The sequence below is a fragment of the Bidens hawaiensis genome, unplaced genomic scaffold (assembly GCF_021521415.1).
Source record: "Bidens hawaiensis isolate Kalapana, Puna unplaced genomic scaffold, B.hawaiensis_p1.1 tig00004444_1, whole genome shotgun sequence".
In the NCBI taxonomy this organism is placed as follows: domain Eukaryota; kingdom Viridiplantae; phylum Streptophyta; class Magnoliopsida; order Asterales; family Asteraceae; genus Bidens; species Bidens hawaiensis.
The window spans coordinates 817,367-831,758 of record NW_027491267.1 but is presented as its reverse complement, the minus strand read 5'-3'; the positions used below and the strand labels follow the sequence as shown (position 1 = coordinate 831,758).

The 14,392-nt window shown below is 38.1% G+C and overlaps 1 protein-coding gene across 1 annotated transcript; it reads left to right on the top strand.

Annotated features, from left to right (window-relative positions):
- The first annotated feature begins 1,023 nt into the window (after window positions 1-1,023).
- LOC143626583 (uncharacterized) lies at window positions 1,024-11,595 on the top strand. Its single transcript, XM_077096635.1, has 2 exons — window positions 1,024-1,399; window positions 11,444-11,595. The coding sequence occupies exons 1-2, from the start codon at window positions 1,024-1,026 to the stop codon at window positions 11,593-11,595; spliced, it is 528 nt and encodes a 175-aa protein (XP_076952750.1).
- Window positions 11,596-14,392: the final 2,797 nt, after the last annotated feature.

Here is a 14,392-nt window from a genome sequence, read left to right as displayed (position 1 = left end):
CGCTTACACCTCTCGTTTCAACGAACTTAGTATGTTGTTGCCGCATCTTGTTATCCCTACCTCGCATGCCATTGAGAAGTACATTAGGGGACTACCGAGACACATCCAAGACAGTGTTTTCAGTAGTTTGCCTAAAGAACTTGGCGACGCAATCAACTTAGCCACAACCTTAACCGATAACCATGTCAAAGCCGGGACTTTGACATTGAAATTATCCAAGAAACTACCAGAAAAACCCGCTGCCGAACCAAAAGAACCCAAACCGGAATCGTCCAAACCCGCATACTCCTCCCACAGCAGCAGTGCAAGAACTACGCGCTAACCCAACAAGCCGCACCTCAAACTCAAGCTAATCCCGCACCACCTCTCAAGAAACCCTATAGCGGACCTCACCCGTTTTGTACCACCTGCCCACGTCATCACCCCGCCAATGCCTCTTGACGATAATGTACCCGTTGCAACTGTTACGGGCATCTTAGCCCCACCTATCGTGAAACCACCATAGCGGCTCCCCCGCGAGCTGCTCAATTGAATCCCCGACCCGTACCATATGTCCAACCCACTAACCAAACGAGAGCTTGCTATAATTGTGGCGACATTGGTCACTTCCGCAACGCATGTCCACGACTTGCAAACGTGAACACACTTTGACTGGCTCCTGCTCCACAATTCCAGCTCCATGCTTACGAAGCCTACCAAGCGATTCGGCCACAAGTTCCTCAATTGATGGCTAATCAAGCTCCACCACTACTAGCTATTCAAGCACCTGCACCTCAAGAGGGTCAAGCCGTTCAAGCTCCTCAAGATAACCATGGGCATGCTTTCATGATGAATGCCCACCAAGCGCAATAAAACGGCGATGTGGTGAACGGTACGTTTCTTGTAGACGACCACTTTGCCACCATTTTATTTGATACCGGTGCCGATATGAGTTTTGTGTCTTTTGAATTTGAGTCCTTGCTTGCTAAAACCCGATCTAATCTTAAGAGATCGTACACTGTTGAAGTAGCGAATGGTAAATCCATGACGATGGATTCTGTTATTCGAAGTTGCAAGATGAATCTTAATGGCCACATATTCTCAATCGACCTCATCCCGATGCAATTGGGATGTTTCGACATCATAGTAGGCATGGATTGGTTGTCCTCTCACTGTGCCAAAATCGTTTGCTTTGAGAAGATCATTCGTATTCCGATTGCCGATGGTCAAAGTCTTCGTGTTGTTGGTGAAAAGCCCTCTCCTTCGAGCCTTAACCTCATAACTTGCTTTCAAGCCCAAACATATTTGCGCAAGAAGTATGTAGTGTTCGTGGCTCACGTAGTTGAAAAGATGGAGCAAAAGATTGAAGACATTCCGGTTGTATGTGAGTATCCCGAAGTGTTTTCCGATGACATTTCTGGTATTCCTCCCATTCATGAAGTTGAATTCCGCATTGACTTGTGCCTTGTGCAACTCCGATTGCAAAGGCTCCCTACCATCTTGCACCCTCTAAGATGCAAGAATTGTCCACCCAACTCTAAGAACTTTCGAAAAAAGGGTTCATCTGCCCTAGTTCGTCTCCATGGGGCGCACCCGTTTTGTTTGTCAAGAAGAAAGACGGTTCCTTTCGTATGTCTATCAACTACCGCGAGGTCAACAAGCTTACGGTCAAGAATCCTTACCCATTGCCTCGCATCGACGATCTCTTCAATCAACTTCAAGAAGCTTCTTGCTTCTCCAAGATTGATCTTTGTTCGGGTTATCATCAACTACGTGTGCATGAAGATGATGTACCCAAGACCGCCTTTCGAACTCGATATGGACATCACGTGTTTAGAGTGATGCCCTTTGGGTTAACCAATGCACCCACGGTATTCATGGACTTCATGAACCACGTGTGCAAGCCATACTTAGTTAAATTCGTGATTGTCTTTATTGATGATATTCTCATATATTCTAAGTCCAAAACTGAGCATACAAAGCACTTTCATTCCATCCTTGATCTCTTGAGGAAGGAATAAATTTATGCGAAGTTCTCAAAGTGTGAATTCTAGTTGAGCGAAATTCCATTCTTGGGCCACATAGTAAATGAAAAGGGTATTCACGTTGATCCCGCCAAAGTCAAAGCCATCAAGAATTGGAAGACTCCAAACTCTCCTACCGAAGTTCGTTCGTTTCTTGGTCTCGCAGGTTATTATCGTCGCTTCATCCTTAATTTTTCAAAGATCGCTTTTCCCCTAACTGCTTTGACTCACAAGGATAAGCCTTTTGTGTGGGGACCAAAGCAAGATTAAGCCTTCCAAACTCTCAAATGTATGCTTTGCGATGCGCCGATCCTTGCTCTCCCCGAGGGCAACGAGGACTTTGTTGTCTATTGCGATGCTTCCAATCAAGGCCTCGGTTGTGTCCTCATGCAACGAGGCAAAGTCATCGCTTACGCTTCATGGCAACTCAAAGTTCATGAAAGGAATTACACGACGCATGATCTCGAGCTCGGTGCTGTTGTTTTTGCGTTGAAAATTTGGAGACACTACCTTTATGGCACAAAATGTGTGGTATTCACCGACCACAAGAGTCTTCAACACATTTTTGACCAAAAGGATTTGAACATGCGGCAACATTGATGGGCCGAATTACTTAGTGATTATGATTGCGAAATTCGTTACCATCCCGGTAAAGCGAATGTCGTAGCCGATGCCCTTAGCCGAAAGACTCATGTGAAATCTATCTTGCTTCATAGTGTGATCCTTCAAACCGACCTCTAACTCCGAATCTTTGAAGCCCAACATGTCTCAGTCACCGAGGGTAATATGCACGACGAAATGTCCTGTGGCGCTGAGCTTCAACTTGAAACTAAGCGTGATGGTTTGTTGTATTACCTTAATCGTTTGTGGGTTCCCAATCGTGATGATCTTCGTACTTTGATCATGGACGGAGCTCATAAGTCACGATATTCTATTCATCCCGGTGCGGATAAAATGTATTTCGACTTACGGTCCACATTTTGGTGGCTCGGCATGAAGAAAGACATTGCATTGTACGTCGCAAAGTGCCTTACTTGCGCAAAGTTAAGGCCGAGCATCAGCGACCATCTGGTTTACTCGTGCAACCGCACATCCCGATTTGGAAATGGGAAGATGTGATCATGGATTTCGTATTCAAACTCCCAACCACTCGAAACCGCCACGATGGAATTTGGGTTATTGTTGACCGTTTGACTAAGTCTGCGCACGTTATTCCAATCAATGAAAATTTCTCGGTTGATCAACTCGCTCAAATCTATGTTCAACGTATCGTGTGTCGTCATGGTGTACCCTTGCGTATTATTTCCGATCATGATAGTCGTTTTACTTCTCGCTTTTGGTCATCTTTGCAAACTGCGTTGGGAACTCGTTTGGACCTTAGCACTGCCTATCACCCTTAAACCGATGGGCAATTCGAGCGAACGATTCAAACGCTTGAGGATATGCTTAGGTCTTGTGTTTTGGATTTTGGTGGAAACTAGGATTCTCATCTTCATTTGATTGAGTTCTCCTACAATAATAGTTTTCATACGAGCATCGGTATGGCTCCATTCGAAGCACTCTATGGCCGTAAGTGTCGTTCTCCTATTTGTTGGAATGAGATTGGTGAAACCCAAATCACCGGTCCCGAACTTGTTCAAGAGACCACTGATCGAATTGCACAAATTCGATAAAATCTCTTAGCCGCTCGTAGTCGCCAAAAGGGCTACGCGGATAACCGTAGACGACCTCTCGAGTTTAATGTTGATGATCGTGTTCTTCTCAAGATATCTCCTTGGATGGGTGTTGTTCGTTTCGGTAAGAAAGGTAAATTATCTCCTCGATATGTTGGACCTTTCAAAATTCAATACGTAAGAAAGGTAAGAAAGGTAAACTTGTATATCAAGTCTAAACAATCCTATATATCAACTGATTATCCTCCAAATCAATTGGAATTCAATACGAAGAACACGAACATTCGGAATCAAAATCGAACGTGATCATTGAACGATATCACACGAGATTAGGTGATTAAATATAGAATCGAGAGACCAAAGCTTTGATACCACTTGTAGTTGATGATATGGATCTGAATACACGATTAGATTCTACGTATTCACCGTAAACGTGAGAAAAGGTGTTTATGGTGCTAATCGATGAGCAAAAATGACCGAGTATGAAGACGAGATGTAAACAATAACGCGTTGAAGGTCATATATAAATTTCGACAGAGGTTTATTGCAATTGGTCAATCGTAAAAGCGTTCACTACTCGAATGCATAACATATGCACATATATATACTCCAGTCGCTAACTGCTCCTCATACGCTTCACCTAAATATTTCTAAGCGAATGGCATAACCTCTCTAAGGGTATGCTTGGCATAACTAGCTGGTGGCTGCTAGCTGGAAGCTGGTAGCTGTTAAGTGTAGCTTTTTAGATATATTTAGGTGTTTGGTAGAGTAGCTGGAGCTTTTTAGATATATATTTAGGTATTTGGCAGAGTAGCTTGAGCTTTTAATTAAACTAATTGGGTGCCAGAGCGGTGCGGCGGAGTGCGCGCGCAACCTGACATCAACCGCATAATTAGTGTCGGTACGTGATTCACTTGATATTAGTGCACGCATAACCCGAATGCAGACGTGTACTTCGTGCAAAGGCAGTAAGCGTGTAATCGGTGACGAAAATCAAGAAACAAAGCTAAAATATACTGTAATTTCAAATAGATAATTTTTTAAACCAATTTCTTTTGATCTGAAACCCTTTCCGACCCGACACCATTTTAATCTGAACCATCTTTTGACCTAGCCCCATTCGACTCAAAACCGTACCGACATGAACCGAAGTAAATTAACCCTTTTTATCGACTCGTTTCGACCCTAATTTGGTCTTGCGCATGACCCGAGCTCGTCTGACTCGACTTGTTGCCAATCATAATCGGTAAAGAAGTATATCAATATCATACTCAAATTAAAGAGAATAAAATGCTCTTTTTTATGATGTAATGTGTTTAAAAAAATATTAACGTGTGAAAAAATTATGGACTTTTAAAGAGTCATGGGGGTAGTTAGTTTTGAATAAGGGTAAAATATATAACTATTATATAAATTAACAAAAGTTGATTAAAGTTCAAGTACCAAAATTGTAAATTCAATTGTAAAAACTTCTAGCTTTTTTTCAAACGCTAGTAGTAGTAGCGTTTAGAAAAAGAGCTTTTTCTCCTAATATAAAAACTTCAAGTCCACTGAACCAAACAAGGCTTTTTGTTGGGTAGGAGCTTTTTCTTAAAAGCTTGAAGCTTGAAGCCCCAAAAAAACTCCTAAAAGCTCCTTGCCAAGCATACCCTAAGTCTCATACACCTTCATTTGCTTAATTCCTTGCGTATGAGCCTCCATGCAAGTGTATGGAACCCTTCATGCAAGCGTATGGCGCATAACAACATGCATATGACCATCTAGAGCTACACACACATACATCTAGACCAAACCAAACATTCTAAACAACATATTATGACCTAATACAAAAACTAAGTGACGATTCGGTTCAAATCCCAACACTTGCCACATTTAATGTGCTAATAGAAAGATCTAAATATGAGACAACAACGATAGGCCGGGTTACTTAGTGATTATGATTGTGAAATTCGCTACCATACCGATAAAGCAAACGTAGTGGCCGATGCCCTTAGTCGTGAAGGTTATCGAAGGCACAACACATCTCAGTCACCGAAGGCAACTTGTATGACGAGTTTTCGTCTAGAGCCGAACTTTAACTTGAAACCAAGCGCGATGGTGTACTCTATTTTCAAAACCGTTTGTGAGTCCCTGATCATAGCGATCTTCGCAAATTAACTATGGATGAGCTCATAAGTCAAAATATTCAATTCCTCCTAATGCAGATAAAATGTATTTCTATCTTCGTTCTACAAAAGGATATTGCTTTATATACGGAAAATGCCTTATTTGCACATAGGTTAAAACTGCGCATCAAAGACCATTCGGCTTACTCGAGCAACCCTTAATTCTCGTTTGGAAATGGGAAGATATTACTATGGATTTTATTACCAAACTTTCGACCACTCGAAACCAAAATGATAGTATTGGGTAATCACTGATTGATTGACCAGGTCAGTTTATTTCCTCCATATCAAAGAAAAGTTTTATGTTAATCAACTCGCACAAATTTATTTCAAGGAAATTATTTGCCGTCATTAGATGCCCTTAGCTATTATTTCCGATCGTGATGGTCGTTTCACTTCACATTTTTTGAAATCACTTCAATCAGCTTTAGGAACTCATTTAGACCTTAGCATTGCACACCATCTTCAAACCGATGGTTAACCTGTGAGAACCATTCAAACTCTTGAAGACATGCTTAACTCTTGTGTCCTTGATTTCAGTGAAAATTGGGATTCTCATCTACCGTTAATTGAGTTTTCGAATAATAATAGTTACCACTCTAGCATTGGTGTGGCACTATTTGGACTTTGAAGAACTTTATGGTCGTAGATGTCACTCTCCTATTTGTTGGAATAAGATCGGTGAAGCTCAATTCACCGGTCCTGGAATGGTTCAACACACCACTGATCGAATTTCTCAAGTCCATCAAAATTTTCTAGCTGCTAGAAGTCGCCAAAAGAGATATGGTAATAAACGAAAAAAACCCCTTGAGTTCAATATCGGTGACCTTGTCCTTCTTAAGATATCACTTTGGAAAAGAGTGTTTGATTTGCGAAGAAGCGGAAACTTGTTTCTCGTTATGTTGGTCCATTCAAGATCCTTGAAAGAATCGGAAACGTAGCTTACAAGCTTAAACTACCACAAGAACTCTTTAGTGGTTCATCTAACTTTCACGTGTCAAATCTCAAGAAGTGCTTAACTGACAACAATCTTCATATCCCTCTTGATGAATTACAAATAGATGAAACAATGCATTTTGTAGAGAAACTCATGGAGATTATAGACTGTGAGGATAAGGAAACCAAGCGTAGCCGAATCCCATTGGTCAAGGTTTGTTGGGAATCCAAGCGCGGAATGGAATTTACTTGGGTACATGAGGATCGAATTAAGACCAAGTACACCCATCTCTTTGTTGCAAATTCTTTATTTTTTGAGACGAAATTTCCAAAAGTATCGAATACTGTGGCATTCATCATTTTTATATTTGTTTACCCAACCTGTTTTGTATTTCGGATCTTCATTATTAATAAAGCTGAGTGTTCATGTTCATTTATGTTGTGTATTTATGATCTTTTTGTAATTAATTTTTGAACCATTTAACCATTTTTTTAGCATTTAAAAATCAAAATAAAATTATAGAAACTTTTTTAAATTAAATAAAAAATTATATAAAATAACTATAAAATATATCTCATCATTTTACCTTTAAAAATCAAGTTTCTCGTTTTCGTAAGTCGTTATTAAAAATCGTTAAGTAAACGTAAAGCAAACTTTAAATTTCTAGAAACCGTTTAGTCAACGCAATAAATATAAATATAAATTATAAACAATAGTTCAAGCTTTCCGAACATATAAACTTTGTTTTCTCGCCGTTAAAATACTTAAATCATATTAGTAACCGATTTCTGTTAAGACATAACATAATAATATTATAATCAAAAAATGTAAAATAATATAAAATATTCATTACAAGTTATACAATAAAACCATCCCGTATGATTATCGATTAAGTCTTGTTTTTACTCAATTTAGTTAGCGCGGATCGCTTGCCTCGGCTTACGTGACCTGTTCGGTTGTGGTTATTCTCAAACGCTTTCAAGTACTCATTCCCTTTTCGCCTCAATCATCAAGGTGAGTTTTTCACCACCCCTTTTTAATGTTTTATTGTTTTGGGGTAGCATATGTATCCATATTAAAATTTAAGTATTGATTTCTTCTATTACAAAACTACAATTCGTACATAGACTTGTGTGTTACATATATTACTTGCACGAATATTACTTGCACGATTGGGAAGCCTCATTAAGTAGGATCATACGCCCCCCCCCCCCTCTTTGCACTCCGGTCCATTTCTATCGAGTGGAAAAGGGCCTCATTATCCAAGTACGTTGGTTGTCACCAATTGGAAAGGACTTTACTTGCGCGATTACCCAAGTACGTTGGTTGTTATCAACTGGAAAGGACTTACTTGCTCGTTTATCACTTGTCCATGAGTTGTACGGTTTTTATGTATGTATTTAAAACTGTGGAAACTCACCGGCTATTTATTGCTGACTTTATTTTATACATATGTTACAGGTACCATGATTAGAGGATGAAGGTTTAGAAGACGCTTAGAATACCTAGGTTATTTAATAAACGAGAAATTTTTATGATTATGTTTTGATTTGAACTTGTATTGTGATTTGTTGAACTTGTTTACTTGGCAATTTAATGAATTAATGTTATTATGGTCACTTAATAGTGCCACGTGTGTTTGAACAATCTGTACGTCACACTCGGGCGTTTCCGCTTAAGCCGGGGTGTTACACAAACTCACACACAAAGTTATTATTATCTCTAAATCCCAACACTTCTCTAATCAGCTTCAAAGTAATCACTATCTCCTTCCCTTAAATAGTAGCCATAATGTAGTTCTCGCCAAGAACATATTGAGTTGTCTCCTAGAATGGTCTTATGATACTATAATATACTGGAAGATAGGTAGAATTAGCACAATAGATCCTTGATCTATGTAGAAACTTGATAATATCTCCAACCATCGCTCTACCGAAGAAATTCTGACCCAAGAAAGCCACAATGTTGTGCTTCTTGTCAGCCACCCAACGATTACCAGCTTGTTCTTCTTCCTCTATTCTTGTTGGGGCTCGGGATTAGCAACAGGTTTTTTGATTTGTTGACCTTGAATAATCTGAGCCTCTTGAACTACTAGCTGCTCTTAATCACCCTTGGGAACATTAACCTATTGATGCTCAACCATTATCTGCACAAACAAACATATTAACATTTATAATATTTTTGAAAATGGCTAACAAGTCCTCATTCGCTACACATGTAACATATAACGAATGGGAACATGTCAAGAAGACTAGAAAATGGAATCATTAGCTAACTATACAATACTCATGTCACATTTTCTATGAAATAAATCCTCATTCGCTAGAGACTCTAACAAATGAGTTCATTCGCTAATAAAGAGAAGGAATAGGATTCATTCGTTACACAATTAACGAATGAAAGTAAATATGTAGCGAATGAACATGAGAGTACACTATAACGAATGCGTTCGCTAACCTGATGGTCAAAGTCAAAATCAATATGAACCTAGAAAGTCAACATGTCAAATTTGAATTTTGAAAACCCTTAAAACGATACCCATTAACATCAAAACATGAATCATTATGATCGATACATTATCGATTACAACCTGTAAGTGTCTAAATTGATTTTTAATTTTTGTAATGAGTGTTAATGTGTTCTTTTTAGGCCCGATAGGGTTTTAACGTCAAAACCTTATGAAAGTAGTCTAATAACTTAATTAAATCATCTCAATAGATGATATGCTACCTTTATGATTATTAACAATGATGCAGAATGATGATTAAGGTAAAGAAACTTGTTTTTGATGTTGATACACAGTTTTTCATCTCGGTCTTTGTATAATGTAGTTTAGTAATTAGTATTTACTTAAGTGTATTTTGGTAAATGTATTAGTACATTCGTTAAGTTGTAAGATACATTCGTTAGAGTAGCTAATAACGAATGTGTCCCCACGTTAATGTATTCTCATTCGTTATAGATGTTAACGAATGAGTGAACGAATGTGCTTATTCGTTATGTGAACAAATAAGAGTTAAAGTATGAGTAACGAATGAGGCTCATTCGTTAGGAGCTGTCTAACGAATGAGCTCATCGTCTATATATACTCTGTAATTATTCTAAGTAATTAGCAGTTCTTATCATTACCAATTAAGCCTTGATACTCTGCCAAATTACTCTCTCAACACCCGCTGTTACACACAGTTAACGCGATCAACCAGATCTAATTGTAATTCATATCAAATGACTAGATTGTTAAACGTATAGAATTAGATTAGTGGTCTCTCAAGTGGTATCAGAGCCAACGTCTGATTGAATTATGATTTAGAATCGTTTACGACACAATTGATACATCTATTCGGTGTTAATTGTAATTAAATGTATTGAACTGTGATTTCGGACTGTTAACGGTATAGAATTGTTCAATTAGGTATTGAAATTATCATAATCAGTATTAATTGGACTATAGGATTGTTCAGGATGATAATTTGAACATATGCTAGGTTTAATTGCATTAGTTCTTCGTGATTTAGTGAAATTAGTTTAAGCGGGAACGAAGATAAGTTTGAATGAGTTTTGGTCAAATTGGACGAGAATTGGTTTGTTTTTGTGGTTTGGATTGATATGATGAGGTTCGGAATGGATAGACGAGTTGATTGAGTGGTTAATTGTTAGATTTGGTTGAGGTTTGAATGAGTTTGGATGGTTTTTGTGTAGTTGTTGATGCTTGAATTTGAAAAAACATATGAACATTTGAAGGTTCATTTGTTCTTTTCTTGGCATCATTCCTTAGAATGTTAGATTCAATTACTCATTCGTTTGGTAGTTATACTTGTATTGACAGCTGTTAAACATTCATAACAACCTATTCGCTACTATAGTTCCTCATTCGTTTACTAAACCTTCATTCGTTAATCACTCATCTGTTATTGTTCATTCGCTTGTACAGTATCATTCGTACTTTCATTCGTCTTCACCCATTCGTTCTTTCATTTGTCATTTCACATTCGTGTGAATAGTTGATTTTGTGTATGTTCATTTGTTGATTAGCTCATTGATCATTGTTCATTCGTTGAATAATGTCATTCGCAATCTCATTCATGTGAACAATTCCACATTCGTCTAAAGTATCTCATTCGTTAGAGATAAAATTCACAAATTGTCAATTTGAATCCTAAACTTTCAAAAGTTACAGTTTTCACCCTTGAATTTTAAAATGACTAATTTCTATGCCCTTGCTTCCCAGAACGCTCTTATGTAGCTGATGTTGAACTTGGATTCTGAGATCGGGTCTCATACTAAATGCCCGAGCTCATTTGGAATCTTTTCATCCTGATTGCATTCAGAGTCTGGATGTTGTGTATACACCATTTTTGGTTGGTAATCATACTACTGGATTTTCTGAGAAGACCTTTGCTAACATGTCTGTTAATGAAAGGAAAGCATATGAGATTGAGACTAGAGCTTAGTCTACACTGACAATGGCTTTGCCATAACATATCTTTAATCAAGTTAGCAGTATCAAAATATGTGCTTCTCTGTTCCAACATTTGAGAATGAGGAGTATGGGGAATACAAAAGATAGCAATATGTCTATGCTGAAATTCCAGTTCAGAAACTTTTGTTCATTGAAGGGGGAGACTATGAATGAGATGTTAACAACGTCTTTTCACTTGATTGCAGAAATGAATAATTTCAAGATGCCTCCTAGTGAGGAAGATCAGATTAATACGTTGAAGTATGCACCACCTGCTTCTTATTCTACCTATTTGTTAGTGCTGAAAGAGAACGGTTTCTTCAAGAAAGAGAATCTCTCAACTTTAGAATTTGTGTAGAAACTTGAAAAAAATAGAATATGATCTAAAATGTTAGAATTCTTCGAGAGTAAATCAAGATCCAACTCTATATGGGGGAGCACTTCCTGTGAGCAATACAGTTGTCCCAATCACTACTTTTTACTCACAGACGAATCAAGAGATTCCACAAGGTGCAAAATCTACTCCTAATGTATCCTTTATGTAACATCCTCATTTTAAGGATTATTTAAATAAACAATATAAGTTCGTTTTAAACATATGTCGCGCAACGTTATTTAGTTAGTTAAATAATTTTAGGAAAGGATAAGGTTAAAATGGTTATTGGACTTGAACATAATTATGGGCCTAAAAGTCTTTGGGCTTGTCCTATTTAAACCCTAAAACCCTAATCCCCATCCTTATCCTCATCATTTCACCATCATTCTCCAATCATCACACACCCACCCATACACACACAAACCCCCTGTACACATTCCATTTATCCATCCAAGATCTAATCTATCCAAATCTTCAAGGTATGTCACAAAAATCAAAGTTTATATTTTTCATTCATTCACCTTTAACTTGTTCTTAATAATTATAAAGTGATTATAAAAAACTCAAAACGAATCTTGTAAGTTGGAGATGAAACGAAAATGTGATAACCGAACATAAACGAGCTCGAATTGGACCTAATTGTGAAGAGTTGGATCCCTGTAAAGGATCTTGAGCAAACATAACTAATTTCGACAGTTAGGGAACCCGAAACCGGTCCGTGAGGACCTGTTTCAAACCCGGGACTCGAACCAAATAGAAAAAAAATGGTCTCAACCCCAGTTACCTCGAGTGACCATGTGAACTCGGCTCAAGGCCTCGGGCTGAGTGATGACAGATAAGATCAGATTCTGAACCCGGGCTGAGCGGGAACGTAACAGCGAGTCAACTCGGTAGAATTAGAACTCGGCTCAAAGTAAACAAAGTGAAAACATAAAAACCCGATTCGACTGAAACAGCTCAGGTTGCTTTTGAATCGCATCAATTATGCGACCAAAATGCGGCCTCTCGTGCGACTCGATTAGAAACCACTCGCGCGACTCATCTAAGAAAATCCATTCGCGCGACTCGTTCTCGTGTGATTAGAACTCATGCGACTTAAACACATGCGAGTCAAACCCGTGCGACTCGTCCTCGTACGATTGGGTCTTGTGCGACTAGTTCCCTTATGTGACCCATTTCTATGCGAGTTGATTAGAGTAGGCTCGGCTCCACCCTATACTCTTCTGTGTTGACGCCATATTGGCCGAAGGTAGGGAAGCCGGAGGTGAACGGAGAAGGAGAATGAGGGGGCGGCTGGAGAAAGGGCAGGGATGGTGGGGGTGGCTCTAGATATATAAATAGGTAGGGTTTGGAGGGCTACTTTGGTAAATTGTTATTATTAATAATAATAAATCTATAATAATAATAAGCTATAAATAATAATAATAATAATAATTATTATTATTATTATTATTATTATTATTATAATGTGGCATAATTACAATAAAAGTATTATAGGGATGTGAGGACATGAACGAAACCCGAACCCGAGACCCAGCTCTTCTAACGACCCGTGAACCACCCCAAATAAAGGAATGTGAGTTGAAGGTGAGCCAAACACAAGAACCTGCTCGTAAGGAATGACATTAAATAAAGGATAGCTTATAATAAGCATAAGTAAGAACTTAACCGAGTATGAGTTAAATACGAACCTGAACTCGCTTAAGGACGTTAACTTATAAACGCGTGAAGAGTATGAACTAATAATGAAACAAGAATAATATATATGTAAATAATGATAATAAAAAGGATTAAGTATATTAAGTTAACATGACCAGTTTAAGAAGATTATATGTTGGTTCGGTTAACTTGAAAGTTAACCCCGTTAACTTTAGAAATGAATAACGAGCAAATATAGGGGATTAATATGTATAAGTTATTGATAGTTAGTCGAGCTCAGTTGAAGAAAGGCATTACTGTTAATCCGGAAAGGAATCGTCTACATGTGAGATCTAGCCCCTTTCTCTGTGATGTTTTTCGGGACTGTGTGCATACTCTTATGTGATAGTTAATACACTTATCCTAAGTGATAAGTGTATGATATGTGTATGATTATTTATTGAATGTTGTATGAATGTGCGTATATAAATATAATTATTATATATGCAATTGAAAGATGTGTAGTATGCACGTATGATAGGAAACGTATGAAGTAAGCGTATGGACGACTGATGGGACATGTATGGTTGTATGGTTAAACGAGACAAAGGGACCAAACCCTATTAATATCTGAGATAGAAGGAACCAGACCCTAACAATAACTGAGATTGAGATAGAGGGACCAGACCCTAATAATATATGAGATAGTAGGACCAGACCCTAATAATATCTGAGATTAGAGGGACCAGACCCTATTAATATCTGAGATTAGAGAGACCGGACCCTATTAATATCTCAGAGGAGGGATCAGACCCTAAAAATATCTGAGATAGAGGGACCAGACCCTAATAATATCCGAGATAGTAAAAGTAGGGTAGTTTACAGTATACCTTAGGAAAGTAGGAAAGAAAAGTATGTAAATACGTATGTATGTACGTAAAGTGTATATGAATGAGTAATAGCAAGTAAAGTACGAAATACGTATCTCCGGACGCGTATAAGTATGAATAAGAATGTATATATGTTAATTGAATAAGAATGTATGAATAAGAACTCACTCAGCGTAGCTGACTTTTAGTATGCACGCAGGTGAGTAGGATGAGATAGGTTGCTTAGAGTGGGACACGTGGCAAATAAAAGA